The 22318-nt window shown below is 45.0% G+C and overlaps 1 protein-coding gene across 1 annotated transcript in view; it reads right to left on the bottom strand.

Annotated features, from left to right (window-relative positions):
• The window catches only part of DNAH6 (dynein axonemal heavy chain 6), a gene marked incomplete at both ends in the record, with an annotated part of 168476 nt that overhangs the window by 77294 nt on the left and 68864 nt on the right, over positions 1–22318 (bottom strand). Inside the window, 11 exons of the mRNA XM_080932360.1 lie at positions 680–851; positions 1732–1863; positions 3117–3274; positions 5246–5393; positions 6309–6530; positions 9481–9624; positions 10344–10526; positions 12508–12630; positions 13684–14239; positions 17313–17420; positions 19627–19775. Coding sequence (XP_080788486.1) covers positions 680–851; positions 1732–1863; positions 3117–3274; positions 5246–5393; positions 6309–6530; positions 9481–9624; positions 10344–10526; positions 12508–12630; positions 13684–14239; positions 17313–17420; positions 19627–19775 — 2095 coding nt within the window. The remainder of the gene's footprint in view (positions 1–679; positions 852–1731; positions 1864–3116; positions 3275–5245; positions 5394–6308; positions 6531–9480; positions 9625–10343; positions 10527–12507; positions 12631–13683; positions 14240–17312; positions 17421–19626; positions 19776–22318) is intronic.

Raw genomic sequence — 22318 nt, 5'->3', positions numbered from 1 at the left:
TGGAACTTTGTACAGGGCCAGTTCAGATCAGGACAGAAAAAGGCAGGTTGTCTGGGAGCTTGGGAGATGCAGCATCTCTGGTCTGCTTGCTTCTATTTTTCAGCTTTCTACTCCTCACCCTTAGCTGGAAGGTTAAAGTGGGGGTGGGGCTGGAGATTTAGGAAGGTTCTGGAGTTCAGTATGAGGTAGGAGTGTAAGGAGACTTGAATAAGTTATGTTCTCTGTCCCAGTTACTTTTCTGTTGCTGTGATAAAATACTCCGACACAAGCAACTTAGGAAGAAGGAAGGTTTTTCTCACAGATTTTTTCCCTCACAGTTCCAGTCCATTCTCCAGGGAGGCCATATGAGCATGAGCAAGGGTGGGGTGGCCGTGCACAGCATATCCACAGCCAGGCAGCAGAAACAGCAAAGTGGAGAAACAATATGCTCAGCTCACTTCTTACATAGCCCGGATCTGCGACTTAGGGAATAGCAACACCCACAGTGGGCAGGCCTTCCCACCTCAATTAACCATGCCAAGAAGGCCCTTTCCTGAGTGTTTCTAGATCTTATTATGTGGACAGCTGAGATTAACTATCATGCTAGGAGTTGTCCAGTTGAATCATTTACACCTGGGTGCACATGATTCTGAGTTTGTGGAGCGCAATGGAAATGCAGAAGCAAGAATGAGGAAACTACCTTGCACACACTTGGATAAGTCTCTCAGGTTGAAGACGTAATGGGACTTGGCTGGGGTTGGCAGGAGATCGACACTCATCCTGTTATAAATCTCAACTGCGGCTTCTACAATATTTGATGACGTTTGCTTTACTGCTTCTGGGAAGTCAGCCAGGAAGCCATTCAAGATGGCCTAGAACCAGAAACATAATGGAGAGAGTTTTTTTTTTTTTTTTTTAAACCCAATATTTGTCTTTCAAATACTCCAGTTTTGATACTGTTTCTCATGTGCAAACTTAGAAGGCTAAGTTCCAAGACAAAGGTACCTGCGCATCAAGCACTTGCTTATTTCAGAATATTCTGCCAAGCACAGGCCCTTTCTTGTGATTTGTGGTTGTTTGGGTTGGCTGAGTGGAATTCACAGCTGGTTTGGGAGTTCCAATGAAATTCCCATTTTCTGTCTCTGTGACTGTGTTCACTCAAGAACTCTCTCTTCCTGGGCTCCTTTCTCTCTCTGTCAACTTGCAGCCCACTCCAAGACCCCACCTGGGGTGACAGTAGATGGCCCAGGACCAATGTCCCATTCTTTTCAGGGTAATGTTTCCCATCACAGGATGCTCTGATGAGTAGTGCTTCTAGGTTAAGGGAACAGTGTGTTTCCTGTTGAGGAAGTGGTTCCTCGGGGAGGTTAGTTCAGGCAGGAGGAAGATGGTTCGTTGTTTACAGTGATGACGAGAGAGTCGATGATGTCTGGATCTGCCTGAGAGTTGTGTGGTTTAATCGAGGGATCCAGACCCGGGGGGGTCAGGTCTCAAATGTGCATGGAGGTAAGGGCTGGAGAGTGGAAGAGATCTGCCCTTTTTAGGAGTAAATGTGAGACCACAGACACAGAAGTCAGTGATACGCACACCACCCCAGGGGCTCTTCGGGTACCCATGCTCACATGATTCCTGCTTAGAAAAGAGGTCATGGGGTCCCTAGCAGTCCAGTGGACTATTTTGATATTTTGACTATGGGAGCCACAGTCCATGTTTCCTTTGTTCCGTCTTGCTTAAGTTAGAATCTGGGCTCACCTGAAAAATCTGCTTCAGACTGTGTTCGGAGGGCATGGGGAGGCACAGCGTGCTGAAGTGTCTGATGAAGCGGGGCGTCACAGGATTGCGGCCCCCTCCCGGAGGTGCGCATGCTGAGACAATCGTTACATCCTGTGTGGACAGAAAGCAACCTGGGTCACCCTGCAGACAACAGAAGATAAGGTCTGTCCTCCCTAATATCAGGGCTCAGAAGCAACACTCTTTGGAGGACCGATTATGAGCCAGCCATTTGCAACCCCATGACTCTCTGAGGTTACTATGCACAGCTTTATCTCATAATGAAAAACCACCATCTTGGCTGCTCGGTTGACAGTGTCAGGCCTGTATCTTTAAAAGTACCACTCCGGAGGCTGGCAAGAGGGCTCGGTGTTTAAGAACACACTCTGCTCTCACAGGAGACTGTAGTTTGCTGCTGCAGCGTTTTTCTTCTCAGCACCCACATCAGGTAACACAACTTCCTGTAGTTCCAGGGGACCAGACGCCTTCTTCTGGACGCCATGGGACATATGCAAACCCCAGAATTGGTACGCAATTAAAGAGAAATATTTAAAAAAAAAAAAAAAAACAAGCAATAAAGGGCACTCCTGATCCAGTTTTGCTGAGTTGTCACCCATGCTGAGTTTGGGGGTTGGGGTGGGGTGGGCCTTTGGGAGACATATGCTCACTTGTTTTTCCTTCTGAGATAGGGATTCACTCTGTGACTCTGGCTGCCCTAGAACTTATAAATGTAGACCAGGCTGCCCTGGTCCCAGATTTCCACTTGTTCCTGCCTCCCAAGTGTTGGGATTAGATGTGTGGACCAATATATCCAGCGCTGTAGCTGCTTTTCAGTTATCCACGTTCCTGCAAGTGACCTGTTATCCACACCTGTAAGCGTGAATAAGCCCAACAGACTGATTGGTTTAGCAGGCTGGATTTTGATGGCACCTTTATTTTGGCCTACCATTGGTTCCCTGTCTGGGTTGAAGAGGAGCTTGCTTACATCTTTCCATTGTCACCTACCACTTGGCTGTCCCAGTGATGCAGCAAGAAATGTGGCACCATGTGTGGCCTCTTGTCTTGGATCAAAAACCACGGTCCACAAGACATCACTTTGTGACTTACCTATCCCGTGCAACTGTTACTAACAATAGAAAACAGAGTGACAAACCCAGGTAGGGACATGAGGAGAAGACGGTCATCTACAAATCGAGGACGGAAGTCTTCGAGGGGTGTGGATGCCATTCACCCCTTGATCCTGAGCTTCTAGCCCTTAGAATTATAATAGGTGAAGCTACCCTGTCTGTTGTGTTTGTAGTATTTCCAGAGATGGAAATAATCTTCCATCTTCGAACACACCGATTAATGTGAAATCTAAAATTAACCTGTATTTCTTTCCAAAAGAGTTTGTTTCTGTCGTAGAACCCGCCAAAATCTTGATACTGCCGGAGCAGTTCAATTGGTGGTTGGGAGCCGTAGCGGTCCAGCCGGGGCATATTCAGATCATCAACGAAGATCACCACGTGTTTATTTCCTGGTGCTCCTGGAAGAAGAGAAGGAATTTTAAAAAGAATCACAATTTGCCCTTAGAAAACATTAGACGATTTGTTGTTGTGGCTTAGAAGTGATCTGTCCTCACAAAAGCTCACTTTGAAGCTTCGTCCTCGGTGTAATGTTATTGGGGATGGGGGAACCCTGAGGCATTTGGATCTGTCCATCTACCCTCTGCCGGGAGATAAGCCGACCTGACCAAGGTTTTCACATTGTCATCTCATGCGGTCCCTCACCCTTACGCTCAGAAACACTTGGTGACGCTAGTTCCCCAGTGGGGTCTGGACCTCTTCCCTGACCAGCTGTGTGGCCTGAGGGATACCAAACTCTTGAACCTCATCGGCCTCCACAAGGAAAGCAGGCTTTGACATTTGAAACCATCCCAGTCCCATCAGTGAAAAATCCCAGTAGGAAGGAAGGAAGCCCAAGAGGCGGCTTCCCTACTCTGGCTCCCAGAAAACAGCCATAGCCCTGCAGTTGAGATGAGTCATGGGTGGGGGTTCCGAGGCAACTGCAGCTAATTCAGAGCGCCACTCCATCTTCTGCCCCAGAGAAGCCATGTGGCAAGATCCTAGCATGGAAAATGCCTTAAGAGAATCATTCATAAAAATTTGGAGCTCATGCAAAAAACAAAACAAAACAAACAAGCGAAGAAAACCAACAGACTGGCATCTGCTGCCTGCCCTGTGTTTAACTGAGCAAGGGAAGCCAAAGGAGACAGTGAGGCAGTTGGCAACCCCACTGTTAGCATGTGGAGGTCAGCACATGGTAGACAATGTGGAAAGGTGCTGAGCTGTCAGGCACCCATCTGGAGGGCTGCGGCTCTCCTAAGTGAAGCTCTCCTAAGGTTGAACTTACACTCCTGGAGGGTGGGAGGGACAAAACATTAATTTATTCTGTCTTCTTCCTCTACACATCAGGACCTCTACAGGAAAAGAGGGCTAGCAAAATCACCACATGCTACCCAGAGCTGCCAATCTGACTTACAACAGAGACTAGGGCTGACTTTTAATTAGGCTTGGGGTTGATGTTTTACATTGGCCCTGTGATAGGAAAATTACACTTAAAACAACAACAATGACACCAATTAAAAAAAAAAACCTAGCTAATAAGGGAAAGAGAAGGAGATGCTAAAACTTGGTTGAAAACACCAACTGAAGACAAACCTAATATCATGTTACTTTCAACTGAATCCAGAAACTCCATGTGCCAGTTATAAAGACATTTGTCAGTTTAAACACATGGAAATCAATTGCGGTTTGAGAGTCATGGGTGGAGGGAAGAGGAGCCATGGAGTCTCGGAGCCTGCAGATGAACTGGGATAACCGTGGCTGCCATGGTTAGTCTCCATCCTTGACTCGGATTGGAGTCCAGGTCTGTTCGTGAGAACGTTTCCAGAGAAATTTAACAGGGAAGGGAAGATTAACCCTGAATGTGGCTGGCACAATCCCATGGGATCCCAGAATGAATGAAAAGTGAATAAAAATAAATAAATAAAATAGAGAAAGCAAGGTGAGCCTTGACAGCAGATGTGGTGTGACCACCTGCTTGCCCCTGCCGCCATGCTTCCCCTGCTATGATTAGCCTTCCTTTTAAACCATGAGCCAAAACAAGTTCCTCCTTTATATTGCCTCTCTCAGGTATTGTCACAGCAACAACAAGAGCAGCTGGCATGGTGGTGGGAGAAATAAATGGCTTGCAGTTCGCAGTGAGATATTAGATGAGAAAAATGACCGTTAGCACAACCCCCTTACTTTATTCTGCACAAAGTTGTGCTGAGGCACGGCCCTCAGCGTGATGCTTAGGGCCTGTAGGAGAGATCAGCGCTTCCCTCAGAGGAACAGGCTGCTTGCCACAAAAATGGGCTGCTGCAAGACAAGTTGGTTTCCTCAGCTTGCTCTCTTTGTATGCGACTTACTGGCTGAATGAATGCTCGAAACAAAACCGTGACGATGGCTCTCACCTAAGATATTTTTTCTTTTTCGTTCCAGTTTTGACTCAATGATCTCTTGTGTCCTTGAGGATGAAGTTTGGGCAGAAAAATTTAGATAAACGGGGACATAGCCAGATGATTCTTGAATTCTATTCAGCAGTCCTTTTGCAATAACAGACTTTGAACAAAAAGAGAATATGTTAATTGATTTTATACCCAAATGTGATACCTTTTCAGTAGCAGCCTTGTACTGGCCCAGCACTCAGTGCCATAAATGAGACACAGGATAGAAGAAGTAATGGTGGATCAGTTTCACTCTGGACATTGATTTTCAGGTACATTCATCAGAACTAAAGAAATATTTGAGTCAGATCTAACTCAGAAAAAAGTCTTAGTGTCATACCAAATTTATCTGTTAGTGTCCAGTCTGGTTAGAGGTAAACCCACATTTATTTTTTTGAAAAGTCTTAAAAATTTATATTTATATGCGTGTGCATGTGCGTGTGTGTGTGTGTATTATGATGCTCATGTGTGGAGGTCAGAAGACAACTTACAGAAACTGGTTCTCTCCTTCCACCTTTTGGACCCTAAGGACTGAACTCAGGGAGCCATGCTTGGCAGCAAGCCCCTTCACTTGCTGAGACCTCACGGTGGCCCATATTTCTTAGAGATAATACAGTGAATCCTGGTTTATGCAGACTCCTCTAAATATCTTCTCCACTTCCCCAAATCCCCTTTCCAAATTGAAATGTCTCTGAAGTTGTGACTGTTCCTGGGTAGTGTCTATCCAGGTGACACGTGACAGCTGCAGAAGTACACAGACACCCCTAAACCGCAAAGCCTGGTATAGAAGACCAACTTGAGGATACATTTAGAAATTGATAAATTGATAAACTTTGGGGGAAATCCCAGGGTCAGTATGGATTCTGCAGAGTGAAATTCTTCAGAAAAAGGTAATAATGATCTAAAAAAAAACAAAACAAAAAGCAGCAAAACAACCCTTCCCCGACTCCTGGGAAATACTGTTAGTCCTGATGCTGAGGACCCTAACTCCACAGCGCCGTCATTTTGACAGCACTTCGGATGCTCCTACCTTGCCAACTCCGGTTGTTCCCGTAAACAGCACCGAATGGCGGACGGCCAGCAGCTTTTCCATTAGATAGCCGTAGCGCACCGTGTCTGTTGTTGGGACCAGCATCTCAAAGAATGGGACCTCCCTGCTGTACTTGAAGGTGGGGATGATTCGTTCCCATGGGTCCATGCGTTTGGTGTCGAAGTCTACGTGAACGCTCCACAGATCTCCAGAACTCGGAAGCTGAAGTACAGAATCGAATGTCAGTGGGTAGCTTTGACACACAGAAATATTCACAAAGACAAACGCAGAGAACAGGAATAGAGTTGAATTCCATGTTTTTTCCTCTTAAAGAAGAATTTGTTCAAATATCAGAGGCTAATTGCCTACATTTTGATTTAGCTGCAGTGGGGATGCATTCGAACACGCGTGAATGCGTGCATGCAATAAGTGTGTGTGTGTGTGTGTGTGTGTGTGTGTGTGCACGTGGTGTGGGTGAGTGCAGAGGCAGGTTGGGGACATTAGGCTGTTCTACTCTCTCATTCTCTGCCTTATTTATTTGAGATGGAGTCTTACTGAACCTGGAACTACGCTAGTGGCTAGAAAGCCCCAGAGGTCCTCCTGTCTCTGGCTTACAGAGTTTTGGGATGGCGATTTATTCACTTACATATTCATTTTATTCATTTTATTCATGTGTGCGCCTACTTGTCTGTATGGGCACCAGCCCCCAAGCCCTCTGGGGCCTGGGACATTAAAGTTTGACACGTGCAGAAAGAAGATGGTACCCGGCAGGGTGGGAACTATGTCCAGAGTGCAGCCATGCTGTTGGCTGAAAAACTCCAAGGAGAGATGGCACACCCCTGCCACCCCTGCTCAGCAGGGAAGAGAGACAGGCCAGCCTAACAGACTTGAACCCTGCAGAGGCCCTCCTTATTCTGTTTTTACTTAAGGTACAAGTATCCTTTTTCACCTCCATCAGACCATCCAGGGGATGGGAGCTTCCGGTCAGGAAGAAATAGTGACGGGGGTTCTCAAACTTTGACTTCACGTGTCTTTTATTTTCCCAACCTTCATTTTCTTTCCTTCTTTTTCCTTTTCTCTTTCCTTCCCTTCTTCCTCCCTCTCACTTCCTTTCCCTCCCTCCCTCCTTCCTTCCTTCCTTCCTCTCTCCCACTTCCTTTCCTTCCCTTCTTCCTCCCTTTCACCTTCTTTCCTTCCTTTCCCTCTTTCCCTTTTTCCTTCCTTCTTTCCTTCCTTCCTTCCTCTCTCCCACTTCCTTTCCTTCTCTTCTTCCTCCCTCCCACCTCCTTTCCTTCCTTTCCCTCCTTCCTTTCCCTCCTTCCTTCCTTCCTTCCTTCTTTCCTTTGCTCCTTCTTTCCCTCCTTTCCTCCCTCCCTCCTGCTTTTTCTCTCTCTTCTAGGCAAGCACTTTACCTCTGAGCATGTTTCCCATCCCCGTAACAGACTTCTTAATTCTTTTCTTTTAATTTTTACTTTGCTCAATTGGATTTTGTGATTTTTGTTTTCCTCCATTTTCTTACGATTTGCCCCATTACTTATTCAGTACAACTTTCTTTAGCTGTGATAATCCTCACACCCTATCCATCACCATACCCTATTAGGGGTGAGAGAAAGACAGTGTCAGGTTTGCTGTTAAATCATCACCCCTGTTATTGTCAACTGATTTTCCTCTTTAAATAGTGTCAGGGCTCCTGAGTCCACGTGAAGAGGGACACTAAAGAAAACCGTGTTAAATAAAACAGACCAGGGTTGGGGAGAGCTCAGAAGTTAAGCACTTGCTGCTCTTGTAGAGGATCCAGACTCAGTTTTTAGCACCCACACAGTGGCTCACAATGGACTTTAACTCCTTCCTCCAGCCTCTGTGGGCACGGCACATGTGTGGTGGGCACACATACATGCAGGCAAAACACTCACGCACATAAATAATCTTTCAAATAAAAAATGATAGAATAAAAAATTTTCTTGCAACCCAAAGATGTGCAAATTACAGCTCAAAGTACAAAATGGCCGACACAAATCCTTCAGCAGGAGAAGGTTATGGGATAACAGAAATGTCATGAAAAGAATTCTCCATTTGCCAGAGGTGGCACATACCTTTAAGCCTGTCGCCTGCAGGCAGGAGCAGGTGGATCTCTGTGAGTTTTAGGACAGCCTGGTCTATACAGTGAATTCAAAACCAGAGCTTCATAGTGAGACCCTACCTTAAAAATAAAGAATTCCACATCCTACATTTAAAAAAAAATATTGAATTTCAGAGAGGATTTGAACAGGGTGAGTAAAATGAGGAAATTATTTCAGGTCCTAGATTAAAGTCACCACTATGAGTGAGACAACCAGCAAGTTAGTGGTTCACAAACATCTCGTTTGTGCTGAATGTGCTGCATTGTGTTGGCTACTACAAGCCATCTAGTGATGAGTTAGAGCATTCGGAGAGTGTGTGTGGGCTATTTGCCAACAGTGCCACATTTGATAGAAGGGACTTGCGCATCCGTAGACTTCGAAGTTTTGCAGGGGGCACTGGGACCAGTTTCTCCGAGGACAATTGTGTGCACGTATCAATTTTCATACAAGGATATCCATATACATTAATGTTTTGAAAACCCACAAGCACTGGTATTTCCAGTCTCAGTCTAATAACACGAGGTACATTTGAATCTTCAATATTTACAAGTCCTTTTGTGGTGGCGAGGAACCTAGTTGCTATAACACATTAGCTCAAGGTTGGGATGCATAAAAAGTAGTTCCCAAGTTAGTACTGACCAGCTGTGAGAATACGCCTACTAACTGGGACTCAGTAGTCCTCTGTGGTGTAGGAATTTATAGGTCATTTGCCTTATTAATATCGAATGCCTGGGAAAGCACACTGAAGGATTGCTTGCTTGCTTGTTTTTTATTTTAATGCTGTAGATGTTACCAATGGCTGAAAGAGGAGAGTAACTTTTAAAAATCCTCACAATGAATAAGACTAAGGTTCTTAAGCTTGTTGCTTTTCCTGTTCATGTATTCCTTTTTATTTATGGTTTAATTCTATTAATTCAAATCTCTAAGTTTCTAACTACATTTTTTTCTGGAGTGTTCGTAAAATGGCAAATTATAAAACAGAAAGGTCTTAAAGTTATACTTGTACATTTTAAGGACGTAGAGCCGTGACGTCACCTCTATTTGGTCCTTACCCTGGCATCAGGATTATCATCAAATTGTGTTCGAATAAATGTGTCAAAAGAGTCCCAGTAATTTTCAGTTAAGTTTCCACCCAAAGACCACAAATAACAGAACACAAAAGTCTGGCATAGGACGGTGTTCAGCTTCATTGGCTCCTGGAAGTACACAGAGAAACAGTGTAAATACCTTACTTCCTGATGGGAATCGACCCCTAAGCCGTGATGTCTGGGACCTCTGTTTATTTAGACTCATGAGTTTAACTGAGTATACGGAGTGTTTTATTTGATGATTTGCAAAGTGGCACTGTCTTATCGATATGATGGAAAATGATGAAGAAATGAGGGACTGGTATAAGCAGGAAACACAGCCCGAGGCTGACTTTCAGCAGTGCACCGTAGCTCACTTTATACCTGCATGAGTGTCTCTGAGCAGACTGAGCAGACCCCGTCCTAGAATATGTTGTAGACCACAGGGGTAATGAGGTTGAGTCAAAGAACAAGCCACAGGTTCTCTGGTGTCCCTTCTAACTTTGAGTCATTAGTCTTGCAAAATTAAACTAAAAATCAAATGGTCAAATTTCAGAAAATGTATTTTTATCCACAAAGAATCTGATAGAACAATGGTGTTTTTGTAGCTTTCTACTAATAAGAAGCCTTTATGCAGGACGGGTGGGAGGGTTCAATGGGTAAGTGAACTTAAGCATGACAAACTGTTCTTGATCTCTGAACCCTTGGTGGGAAGAAAACTAATTCCCAAAGGTTGTCCTCCAAAGCATTTACACCCCACCACACACACACACACACCCAACACACACACCAACACACACACACACACACACACACACACAATTTAAAAGCAAAATGAAACTTTATACCATTGATAGGATATTTCCATCTTTGCTGAGCAGCAAAGACTCCAGCAGGCAACAGAGTGTGGTCACTTTGCTGATATCCACCTGTGGGATAGCTTGGGTGCACTTTTTGTTTATAAAATGTAACCCGTCATCAATATAACGATTGAAAAGATTCAATAAATATTCTTGAACTTCTTCATTTAGCTGAAAATGAAGCAAATAAATAATGTTCTAGTAAATTCTTACTGAAGGTAAAACATACAATTAAATTTAGAGAGTTTTTAAAATCCATATGTCTAGTGTATTCAGTAGCTTTTAGATCAAAGGATTTCAGCATCACACAACCTAAGACAAAGTCCATGGAAACCCGCAGCTCAGCAGGGATGCACAGAGGACATGCCAGGCAGTGGAGCAGGCCCTGTACTTCTTTGGTTTGCTAATGAGTTCAGAGATTTCGCTTTATAACTAAATCTGAAAGTACTAGCACACACTCTCCACCCCAGTGTTGGCTGATAATCTTTGACAGCTAAGAGCAATAAAAGAGAGGAAGCAGAGAAGGCAACATTTCATCATCTCAGCAAGGTGGAGGGGATAATTTCCAAAGACTTAAAAGTGACTTCACTTTTATTGTTCAACACAGTGTTGGAAGTTCAAGCCACTGTGATAGGACAATAAAACCAAAGATTTGCAGGTTAGCACAGGAGAGTAGGGGCTGGAGAGATGGGCGGGGGTTAAAAGCACATGCTACTTCTGAGGAAGACAGAGTTTGGCTCTAGCATGTTAGGAGACTTACGGCTGCCTGTAACTCTAGCTCCAGAGCATCTGCTGTCCCCCTCTGGCTGTACATGTGCATGTGTGTGCACATACATACACACACATTCACACACACATACATACGTGCCTATATACATATATACATACATATACACAGAAAATACCAAACCACTCTGAATTCACTAAACCTAAAACAAAACAAAACAAAACCCCCAAACACCAACCAAAGAAAAAACTTTCTAAAGGGAAGGACAAAGTAAAAAAGGTAAAACTATAGTCAAAGATGACAAGATTATCTGTGTACAATGTTTCCCTGAACTGGCAGAATAAGACTAGGACTAAGAAACAATTACATAGAAAAGTTTTAGGTCACCCTGTAGGTCACAGGCTAATACATAGTATAAGGAAGACAATTATGTCTTTATATACTGGCATGAACAATTGGAATTTACATTCAAAATGCAACACAATTCCATCATATTAGCAAGAACTAATAACCATTAATCAACCAAATCATGTACTGTATCTCTAGGAGAAACGAGATAACGTTCTTCTGATGAAATAAACTAAAGTCCTAAATAGAGAGCTATGCCACGTTCATAAATACAAGGAGTAAATAAAGCCAAGAGGTCAGCTCCACTAAATTTCATCTATAAATTAGCTCCACGCAATCTCAGTCCAAGTTCCAGAGAGTCTCTTTGTAGGTAATATCAAACTGATTCTAAGGTCTGTATGAAGAGACAAAAGTCTAAGAATAGGCAACGGAACAGTGAAGAAAAGCAAATCCAGTGCGAGCACACAAATCCAGATGATGGTAAGTATGTAAGCAACAGGAGCTCTCCTCCATGGCTGGTGTTATAGAACATCTTACACCGTATGCCTGTGAGGTGACAATGTGCTCTGCACCCATGATCAGGTCAAGAGATAAACAGGCTTTCCCTCTGGCTCCCAGAGATGTTAGAGGCTCCTAAACCCTAAAATCTGATCAGCGTCTGACTTTGAATATTCTTTCTTTATTGTGATTTCCTCTGATCACCCATCAGGCTGCGAAGTCTGCTTCACCGTTCATTGTCTCAACCTCTTTTGTGCTCTTTTTTGGGGGTGGGTGGAGGCAGTGAGGCTGGAGGGAGCACTTCATGTTGGCCCTGAAAGGGAGCTAGTTTGCAGAGAGGCTGGACAGAGGAGGCAGGAGGCCGGGGCACAGTGCTGGCAGCTCAGGTAGTATAGAACAGACTCATGGGTGTGTTCCTGGAGGGTTCAGGCATCTGTGGACAAGCCAAAAGGGTGGATTTCTTTCACACACACACACACACACACACACACACACACACACTAGAGTAATTCACATTTGTACACTGCAGGGCAATGGCAGCCCCCACGGATGCGGACATTCCGCTTACTTTGCACTTACTTTTTTGGAGATGGTGCGTATCCACGTTTTAACATAAGGCATCCACCTGAGTTCTTCCGGATCCACAAACACCATTCCGCATCGGCTGACTGTGGCAGGAGAGGCCACCCTGAGATCTTGTACCTGAAGTTGAATAGCTAATAGGTTATTTTCATATCCTTTCAACTTCAGCACTAATGAATCACGCCCTTAAAGCAGAATCGAACACGGAAAGGGTGGGTGTGGCAAAGGTGTAAGAGCTGTGTTCAGTTGGAAAAGGAACAGACAAGTTAGGTGAAGGTTTAAAGCAGACCTCTCTCTCTGTGTGTGTGTGTGTGTCTCTCTCTGTCTCTCTCTCTGTGTCTTTCTGTGTCTCTCTGTCTCTCCCTCCCTCCCTCCCTCCCTCCCTCCCTCCCTCCCTCCCTCCCTCCCTCCCTCCCTCCCTCCCTCCCTCCCTCCCTCCCTCTCTCTCTCTCTCTCTCTCTCTCTCTCTCTCTCTCTCTCTCTCTCTCTCTGTCTATGTGTTTGTGTCTTTCAGTCTCTTTTGACAGGGTCTGCCTGCCCAGCCCTGATTGGTCTAGTCTGAAACTCATGAGACTACCCTGCCTCCCCTGCCTTCCAATTGCTGGAATTAGAGGTGTGCCTCACCACACCAGTGTATTATCTAATTCTTTTCATCTTAATTCTTATCGATTTTTTAAAATATTATCTACTTCTTAAGGGTACATGCTAGGCATCGGCTTTCCCCCTTTCGTTTGTCATTCTTGTATCCTAACATCTAGCCATATATGTGGTGCACAGCAGATAGTCTGCATACGTGATGGGCAGCGAGATTACGGGTGGTATTTTCTGTGAATTTTTGTAGCTGTGACTCTCACCCTTCTTACAGAGAGAAAGTAATGTCCAGTCCTAGTATAGTGAGATAATGTGTTCACAGAATGGCCTAGAACTTAAAATTATGCAAGCCACATGCGTATCTGTCTCCCAAAGAAAGCAAGTGAAGCTAGAAACAACTCTGCTTCTATTTCGTAGAGAGATGGGAGCATAGGGCAGGTGTCCTCAACTTATTACGAAGGGTCATTAGTAAGTTCTCAGCAAGTGAATAAAATACCTCCACAGATAAATGATAAAAGCAATACATCGCAGTGATGGGCCAGCTCAATGGCCATTTCCCTTCCCAGCGCAGCAGGCGTTTACCTCGAAAACCATGTGGATTTGGGGCGTGAGCTTGATCCTCTCACTGTTAGCCAGGCACAGCATCTTGTTGTCGTCCAACACGGTGTTCATATTTTCAATCCAGAGAGCATCCACTGGCCCATCGCTGATTATCCATTTGTGATCTTCTGAAGTGTCATTCACAGCCGCTCGGACGCTTAGTGCCATCAAACCGTCCTTCCATTCCAAGGTCACATTGTTGACTTCCCCGTATAACTCTCCCATTGTGATCGATTTGGGATTAAGCACATAGGTTTTGACTGGCTGATAAAAAGGATTGCCTGTGTTCAGTTTTTCCAGATTCCCTAAGGTTTCTGCTAACACTTGGTAAACCGTGGTCTTGCCACCTCCTGTCGGTCCTACTAACATAACGCCGTGTCTCACCAGCATAGTTTCGTACAACTGTATCACCTTCTTGACCATACACAACTCAGGCTGAAGGTTCTGGTTCATCATGACGTCCACAATCGTTGACTGCAAAATACCATAGTCGTGCTCTGGGATTTGGACTCCAGGAAAAAGGTCAGATATGATACCACTGACAAAACAGAAATGGCATGTTAGGAGCCACCAGCCATCCCCGATTTCCCATTCTTGTCATAAGTAACTGAGTGGTCTTTTGATTGTTCACAGCACAAGTCTGTCCTGGGCTGTGCCAGGATCCACCTCTTTTTCCCCCTGAACTCTCGTGTGATCTCATTTTCCATGTCTCAGACCAGTGGTGGTTTTTTTTTTCCTGAACAGCAGGACTTCCTTTAGGATGAATAATAGGACTTATTTTTCCTATCTGGCCCACACCGCATGGTAGTTAGTATAGTACCAAACAACCCACTGATGAATTTATCAATAGATTGAACATTTTCATTTCAACGTTTTTTTTCTGAAGCAATAAGTGTGCTTATAACTTTGTGTAGATGTTGAGAAAGATGGAGGCTAAAATAGAAAATTAGTAGACTCTTTGGCAGACAGCTATAGGGTAACTCCACTTAAACTCTCTTTATACATGGCATGCATATATTTTAGGAAGCTTCTAGAGGAGTAGGTTTAATACGGGGTCTTTAGTGTGAGCTATTCCTCCATCCCTCCCCCTCTACCCTGCTCTTGCTCCTACTCCATTAACCCTTCCTGATCCACTGTTCTGCTAAAACCCTTTATGCCACTGTGTCCCCCCCCCCCCCCCCGCCCCGCTCCTCCCTTGAAAACCCCCTACACTATGGCTCTTTACTAACCACACTCCAGCAGAAGGCCAACACCCAAGAGTATATATTTGCAACACAAATGGGTCTTAGAGGCTTTAAAAAAGGCATAAAATTAGTTGGGCAGTGTGAGGGAATCTGGGGGGAGTTGAGGAGGGTGATTGCGATCAAAACCCATTGGTTGAAAACTTTAAAAGACAAATAAAATCTTGCAAGGAAAATAGAAAATTAGTAGTAGCTTAAAAGGAAGGAAGGAAGGGAGGAGGAGGAGGAGGAGGAAATAGCTGTGAAAATTCTGTGAAATAGTTGAAAAGAGCTATTTATGTGGGAAGGAAGAGGCAGAGCCATCATTGCACAACAGACTCATAGAGGTATTGGAGATACACACATATGTATGCGTGAAATGAAAACCTAAGTAAACTGTTGGCAGTGGCTCTCAACCTGTGAACTGCAACTCCTATTTTTTTGGGGGAGGGAGGAAGCATATATCAGATACTCTACTCATCAGGTATTTACATTATGATTCATAACGGCAGCAAAATTACAGTCATGAATTAATAAGTGGCAACAAAAATAAGTGTATGATTGGGGGTCACCACAACATGAGGAACTGTCTTAAAGGGCCATAGCATTAGGAAAGTTGAGGATGGCTGGTTTAGAGGAACGAAGGAGACTACAGGAGGGAGAAGGGAGAGGGAGAGGGCAAAATGCCACAGGGGATGTGCTCGGTGCATAATATAGACTAAGACAAAAATGTCCCTGTGTAACACAGCACCGTGGACAATGCAGATTTCAAAGAAGAAATGTTTAAAGTTATAATAAAAGATATATTCCCATTTCCCCAAATGAACACACACAATGGCAAAAGTGTGAGAGGGAAGCAAAAGGGATGTGTTTTGCACTCTGTGGTAAGGGGGTCTTTCTCAGGAGGATGGAACATTTACAACTATAAAAAAGTTGATACGGTGGACAGTAAATCCAAATAGACAAAAAGCAAACTTCAGAGGGACAGAAGGCTTCATCCATACATGTACCGAACAAATGACAGCCCACTCCTGTAATTCCAGAGCTCAGGAAGCTGTGGCAGGAGGATCATATGTTTAAGGCCAGCCTGGGCTACCTAGTGAGACCCTCTCTCAACCCCCTCCTCTTCAGGAAAGACAGAATAGAAACTTAAGAAGATAGCTCCATTGTTTATATTGGGTCAAGGGTTTGAGTTCCTATAAACATAAGTAAAGGAGCATCATGGGAAGATGACCTAAGAATGATAAAATGCTGACAGGCATGGAAACTGACATTTGAAGATGCAGCAATTGGATGCTTGCATGTGCAGGCATTCCTCTGTCCTTGGTAGCTCTTTACATCTGAGGGGAAATCAGTATTTCCTTAAAACCATTTCCGTAACTATAAAAGGCTAAAACTTCTTAGGGGTTTCTTGGGGGGGGGCAGGGAGTGGGAAAGGGGATAACATTTGAAATGTAAATACATAAAATATTCAATACAAAAACAACTACTAAAATGGTTATTTTTGTGTTAAGTCCTAAGACTGACTTGTTTTTCAGATTAAAAATATTTCTTAGATCAGGAATCTGTTACCAAATGCTGATTTGTAAAATGACACAATTTATTTGTTTTTTTTTTTAAAGGTGATTAGAATAGCATCGTGTTTAGTTCATACTTTTGCTTTTTTGAGTTAAGGTTTAATATTACCCAGGCTGCCTTTCAATCCCTGAGCTTCCTGCCCCCTCCCAAGTGGTGGCTCACAAATCTGTCCTCTGACTGTTCCATAAAGGGCCTCACCTATCTCCAGAGGAGCTGTGTTTGCTTCTTTCCCTTGTGATAGCCAGGCCCCCTTGGGTACAGGGTTAGACTAGAGGAAGGGAAGCTTAGCAGGGTGCAGGTGTGTGTAGGCAGGATCCTGGCTGGCCGTTGAGTACTAGAGCGAAGAACACACACACACACACACACACACACACACACACACACACACGGAACAGCTTCAGAGAATTGGTTCTGTTTAGGTAGAGAGAAAGGAGGGTATTTGTGTCCCTGGGAAGGTGGCCTTGGTTCCCGGGGCAAGGTTTGTGTGGCAGTGTACAATTGGCTAGGATGGGGGAGTTGAAAGATGCTTCTTCTGCATAGTCAGGGGCTGTGGGGTATGTGTGTGGTGGTGGTGGTGGTGGGGGACCTTATAAGGTCAAACAAGGAGTGAAGCCTGAGACCTGTCAGGATAATAAATTCTTTACTAGGGTTGGACTATCTGGAGTTGAAGCTCTCCTCAACCTTTCCTCTGTAACCCTGGACCATCATAGTCCCACAAAATGCATTGGTTTTAAGGAGATAACCCCGCCCTCAAGCAGTATCCTTTCCCTCTGTGGGTTCTAATGCTTGGCACTCTGGGCTCTGGGAGCTTACCTGAACAGGAGAGCATCGTCTGTTAAGAATTTTGGCAGGTTGGAGTCTCGCAATGCTCTGATCAGGACCACATCCTCGTTGAGGTCTGGGTTCTCTCTCTTCAGGGATCTAAATCAAGAGAGTCATTAGGGAGACATTAGCAGAATGTAAGACAGGATGGAACGTTCTAGACCTGTGGGTCAGAGACTACACCGAGATCTCTGCTGATTGCCCTGTGTGTTGATCGCCTCGGTCACAGCACAGGGACAAGTCCTTCATTTGATATAAATCCTAGAGAAGAGCGACAGGGACATTTTCTCAGATTCCCTATGGATCTAGACTCTGCTCTGTCTGAATTTAGAGCCTTGTGATTGTGTTACAGCTGCTCACACCCCTGTTACTTTCTGTTCCTTCTTTCTAGAGGGCCCCCGTCTTTCTTTTACCTGCTCTTTAAAAAAATATTTACTTTTATTTATGAGTGCATTTATGTACCCATGAAGGCCAAAAGGGGCCTGTGAAACTCATTGGACCTGGCGTTACACACAGTAGTGAGCTACCCATTATGGGATGATGGGCCCAATGTGGGAGCTGAGAATCAATCTCTGTAAGAGCAGATACTGCTGAGCCATCTCTCCAGTCCCCTGCCTGCTCTTATTCCCCATTCAAAAGTGTTGCCCTCTCCTCCCGAAAGCTGCTACAGGCTAGTTTGTCTTTCTCTGCAGTAACCTTCAGACACAGCCCTGTGGTGGCCTCAGCACATTATGTAGGTCGATGACTGTGCATTCCTGAGTCTTACTCCTAGGGATGCAGTTGTGCTCTCTGGATGCAAACGGATCCCTGCTTGTTACCCAGGATGCTCTACAGAAGAGATGTGCTGGATCTAGTAGGCTAAAGTAAGACAGAGCGTGGAGATGGCAGTGAGATTTGGGCTAAGCCTCAAGAGCCAGGGGCCCCAGATGTGCTCCTGAACTGGGTTCAGTGAGCCCTGGTCTGAGAGGAAGAGCTTAAAAGGGAACAAACGGATTCCAGTTTGGGCTCTGGGCAAGTCAGCGGCATGATAGCTTCAGGTAGTCATGGAGGGAAAATCTGGAGTCAGAAATGAAAGTCTCCTTCACTAGAAATCACCTTTGTTTTGAATTGAACCCTTGCTGTGAAGACAGAGATTCTGACATAATCGCAGACTGAGAAAAACAAAGTCCCTTTTAACCCTTGAGGCTGTTTCAGGCAACTAGGGTTCACCTTCCAGCACGCGAGTAACAGAATGTTAGCCTCTGAATAGATTTTATTTTTAATTGTTGCTTGTGGAATATATGGGGGTATCTGTGAGGGAGGGCAGTGCCCATGGAGGTCAGAAGGGGGAATGAGAGCCCCCAGAACTGGAGTTATAGATGAGCCTTCTGATAGAGCTGTTGGGGACCAAACCAGGTCCCCCTGGAGCAGCAGATGTTCTTAACTACGGAGTTTCTCCAGCTATAGCAATGGTGTTTGTCTTCTGAGCCCCAATGCACTTGAGGAACTCTGGAGAAATACCAGTTGGTGAGATAGAGCCCAGCTGTGCTCACAGTGAAGATTCATCCTTGGGTCGCACAAGCGACAGAGGAGGGATTCTCACGAGGGCGGCAGCCTGTGTTTAATACTCTCTTAATTTTCACCAGACATTGCTTTCAAAGTCAGTGAGGGTCACCCATTTACACTTGATTACATGGTTAGAGTTTCACCCTTCCCTCTCTCTCTTCCTCTCTCTCTTTCACATCCCTCTCTGGCTGGCTGTCCATCTGTCTATCTCACCTTGTCTGTCTGTGTCTCTCTGAGTCTGTGTGTCTATGTGTCTGTTTCCGGGTGACCGCATTACATGAGGACCAGAGGACAACCTTGGGTGTCATTACTCAGGAACCACCCACCTTGTTTTGGAAAGCCAGGTCTCTCTCTGGCCTGAAGCCCGCCAGTTCAGGAGCACTAGTCAGTGGGCCCCAGGGATTTGCCGGCCTCGGCCCCCTCAGCATGGCGACTGCTTGCAATCATGCACAGCCATGCTTGGCTTTCTTACATGCAGTCATGCACAGCCATGCTTGGCTTTCTTACATGCAATCATGCACAGCCATGCTTGGCTTTCTTACATGCAAGCATGCACAGCCATGCTTGGCTTTCTTACATTCAAGCATGCACAACCATGCTTGACTTTCTTACATGCAATCATGCACAGCCATGCTTGGCTTTCTTACATGCAAGCATGCACAGCCATGCTTGGCTTTCTTACATGGCCTCTGATGATGAGACTCATATTCCCATGGCCATGTGCTTGACTGACTGAGCTACCTCCCCTTGGGTTTCTTACCCAGCCATGACCAGTACAGACTTGACAGCCCTCATGCCAAAGTCGTAGTGGTCCTGCTGGGAGAGCTGCTCGCTGCAGAGCTTGTACATCTGTGTCATCTTCCTTGCTAGTATTTTACTCGACTCAAATCCCTCAGAGTACAGAATCACCTAGGAGAGAAAACAGGATGCGGTGTTTTACATTGTCTTGTCTACAGAATATTAGACGTACGTGACATCCACCCCGGTAGTATACCTTTATGTTGCTTCCTGAGGAGACATAAAGATTCGAGAGTGTGGTAGTGACGTGACCAGCTACCTAGCACCCCTGCTTCCGTGTTTCCTCTGCGGTACCCTCAAACCGGGAGCCAAAGTAAACCTTTCTTACTTGAGTTGTTTTCGACGGATATGTTGTGACGGCAGTAGAGAAAGGTAAGGGATATAATGAAAAGTGTTCTCTGTCCCAGGAAGTGTGACAAACACTGTTCAGGGATGCCCGGGTGTGATTCTTCTGCCTCTACAGATGGTGATGAAGCCTAGGTGACACTCTGGCTTGAGGAGCAACTTTGTACATTAAAAAAAAAAAATTCACACGGAGGGTGCATGGTGGTGTGAACTCTGAACACAAAAGCAAGAATCAGGCTTCTCCAGGCTGAGGAGAGAATACTCTGCTGGGTTTTTTCAGCCCCTCTCCAGCCCAGAGAGTTACTACCTTTATCTACATTTATTTATTTAGAGTGTGTGTGTGTGTGTGTGTGTGTGTGTGTGTGTGAGAGAGAGAGAGAGAGAGAGAGAGAGAGAGAGAGAGAGAGAGAGAGAGAGAGATAGGAGGGGGAAGAGAGGGAGGGGGAAAGGGAAAGGGAGGGGGATGAAAGAGAGAGGGGGGAGGGAGAGAGGGGGAGGGGAAGGGGGTGGGTATGCATTATTGCATGCCCATGGAAATAGGAATGAATTCTGGTTTTTAGGGTGGCAAGTGCCTTTAGCTGCTGAGCCGTCGTGTGGCCCGAGTCTTCCACAGCAGAGGTAGGAGTGTAGTCTCCCATGACCTCCTACCCATCACACCCACAGTGGGTGAGCTCAGAAGCAGGCGTTGAGCTGGATAGCCCACTCACTGCTTTCTGCTTTCTCCGTGTCCCTCCTGCTGACGACATCACAGTGCCCTGCACACTGCCGGCCACTGTGTGAGAAATACTCTGCACTCAGTTCATTTTCAAAGGTGCCTCCAGCCAGTTCCAGTCCAGACACAAGAGCACTGCCCGAGTCTGCTAAGCTATGTAACCCAAGCTCCACGTTTAGAACAGAAGTTTAGTGACAGCTAATTTTGCCTAATGGCTTGCAAATGTGATGTGTGACAAGGCCACACACCCCATAATCTTAAAAGGTAGAGATGAAGATAACCTCAGACAGGACTTTCGTTCAGAATAAGACAGATGTAACACACGGCCTAGACGGTGTGGAAGATCAATTTCTCCTGATTCCTCCACAGAGGAAAAGGAGGGAGGGACTTGTGTTAGGGCTTCAGCCAGTGTCCTGCCATTCAAGGCTGCTCCTCAGTTTTGCAAGGCTAGAAAGTAAGCTGACTTGCTTTCCCTTCCTGGAGTCTCCGGTGCTCTTATTATGAAGTGAGGATATTTGTCACAATAAAAGCATTTGCTGGTGAGAAGCCCTGACTATTCATCTGTGACAGCCACAGGAAGCATGCCTGAAGACTGGACTTTGAAATCCCTCCAAGTTAGGGCTGAGAAACACAACAATGGGGAGAAATGGGAGCTGTGAGCATGGTGTTGAACAGGCCACAGAGAGAAGCGAGAGCAAAGGCGCGGCTTCCTTGAACTGTCTTCCATACCACCGCGTCCACAGGAGGTACAGGAGACCCCCGAACGAACTGCTCAAGCGTTAGGCTAATTCAAGTAGAAATTCCTTAGAGTTGGTCTGGTCTAGCATTAATCCATTCCTTTTACTTCAGGTAGAAAATTCTTCAATAATTCAAAGGAGTGTATTAGCTGCAGGAGTAATGGGTTCTTTCCGAGAAATTCTATTCTAAAAGGGGAAGTGCCCATCAATATAAAACGTAGCACAGAGCTCAAGGGAGCTTTTGGAGTTCTGAAAAGCAGCCCAGTATTTTGGTCTTGGCGCCAGACAGATGAATCCCTGTGCAAACATTTGCTGGGGTCCTTTATTGTGTATATAAAGCATACATCTCAATTAAAAGTCCTTTGAGAAACGCATGTGAAGTTTATACACATGGATTCTTAGCTAGAATGAAAGAAGAATGTTGAAACAAAAGGACTCCTTGGTAGATATGGAAACAATAAACAACTGTAATATAAAGACACATGCTCCACCATGTTCATAGCAGCCTTATTTATAATAGCCAGAAGCTGGAAAGAACCCAGATGTCCTTCAGTAGAGGAATGGATACAGAACTTGTGGTATATTTACGCAATGGAGTACTACTCAGCTATTAAAAACAATGACTTTATAAAATTCCTAGGCAAATGGATGGATCTAGGGAATATCATCCTGAGTGAGGTAACCCAGTCACAAAAGAACAAACACGATATGCAGTCACTGATAATTGGATACTAGTCCCAGAAAGATCTGAATACCCAAGAAACAACTCACAGACCATATGAAGCTCAAGGGAAAAAAAAAGGCCAAAAAGTGGAAGTCTCAGTCCTTCTTAGAAAAAACAATAAGTGTATAGCACCCTC

Source organism: Micromys minutus (genome assembly GCF_963924665.1).
Source record: "Micromys minutus genome assembly, chromosome: 18".
NCBI lineage: Eukaryota > Metazoa > Chordata > Mammalia > Rodentia > Muridae > Micromys > Micromys minutus.
The sequence above is the reverse complement of the archived record's forward strand: the minus strand, read 5'-3'. Positions and strand labels throughout refer to the sequence as shown.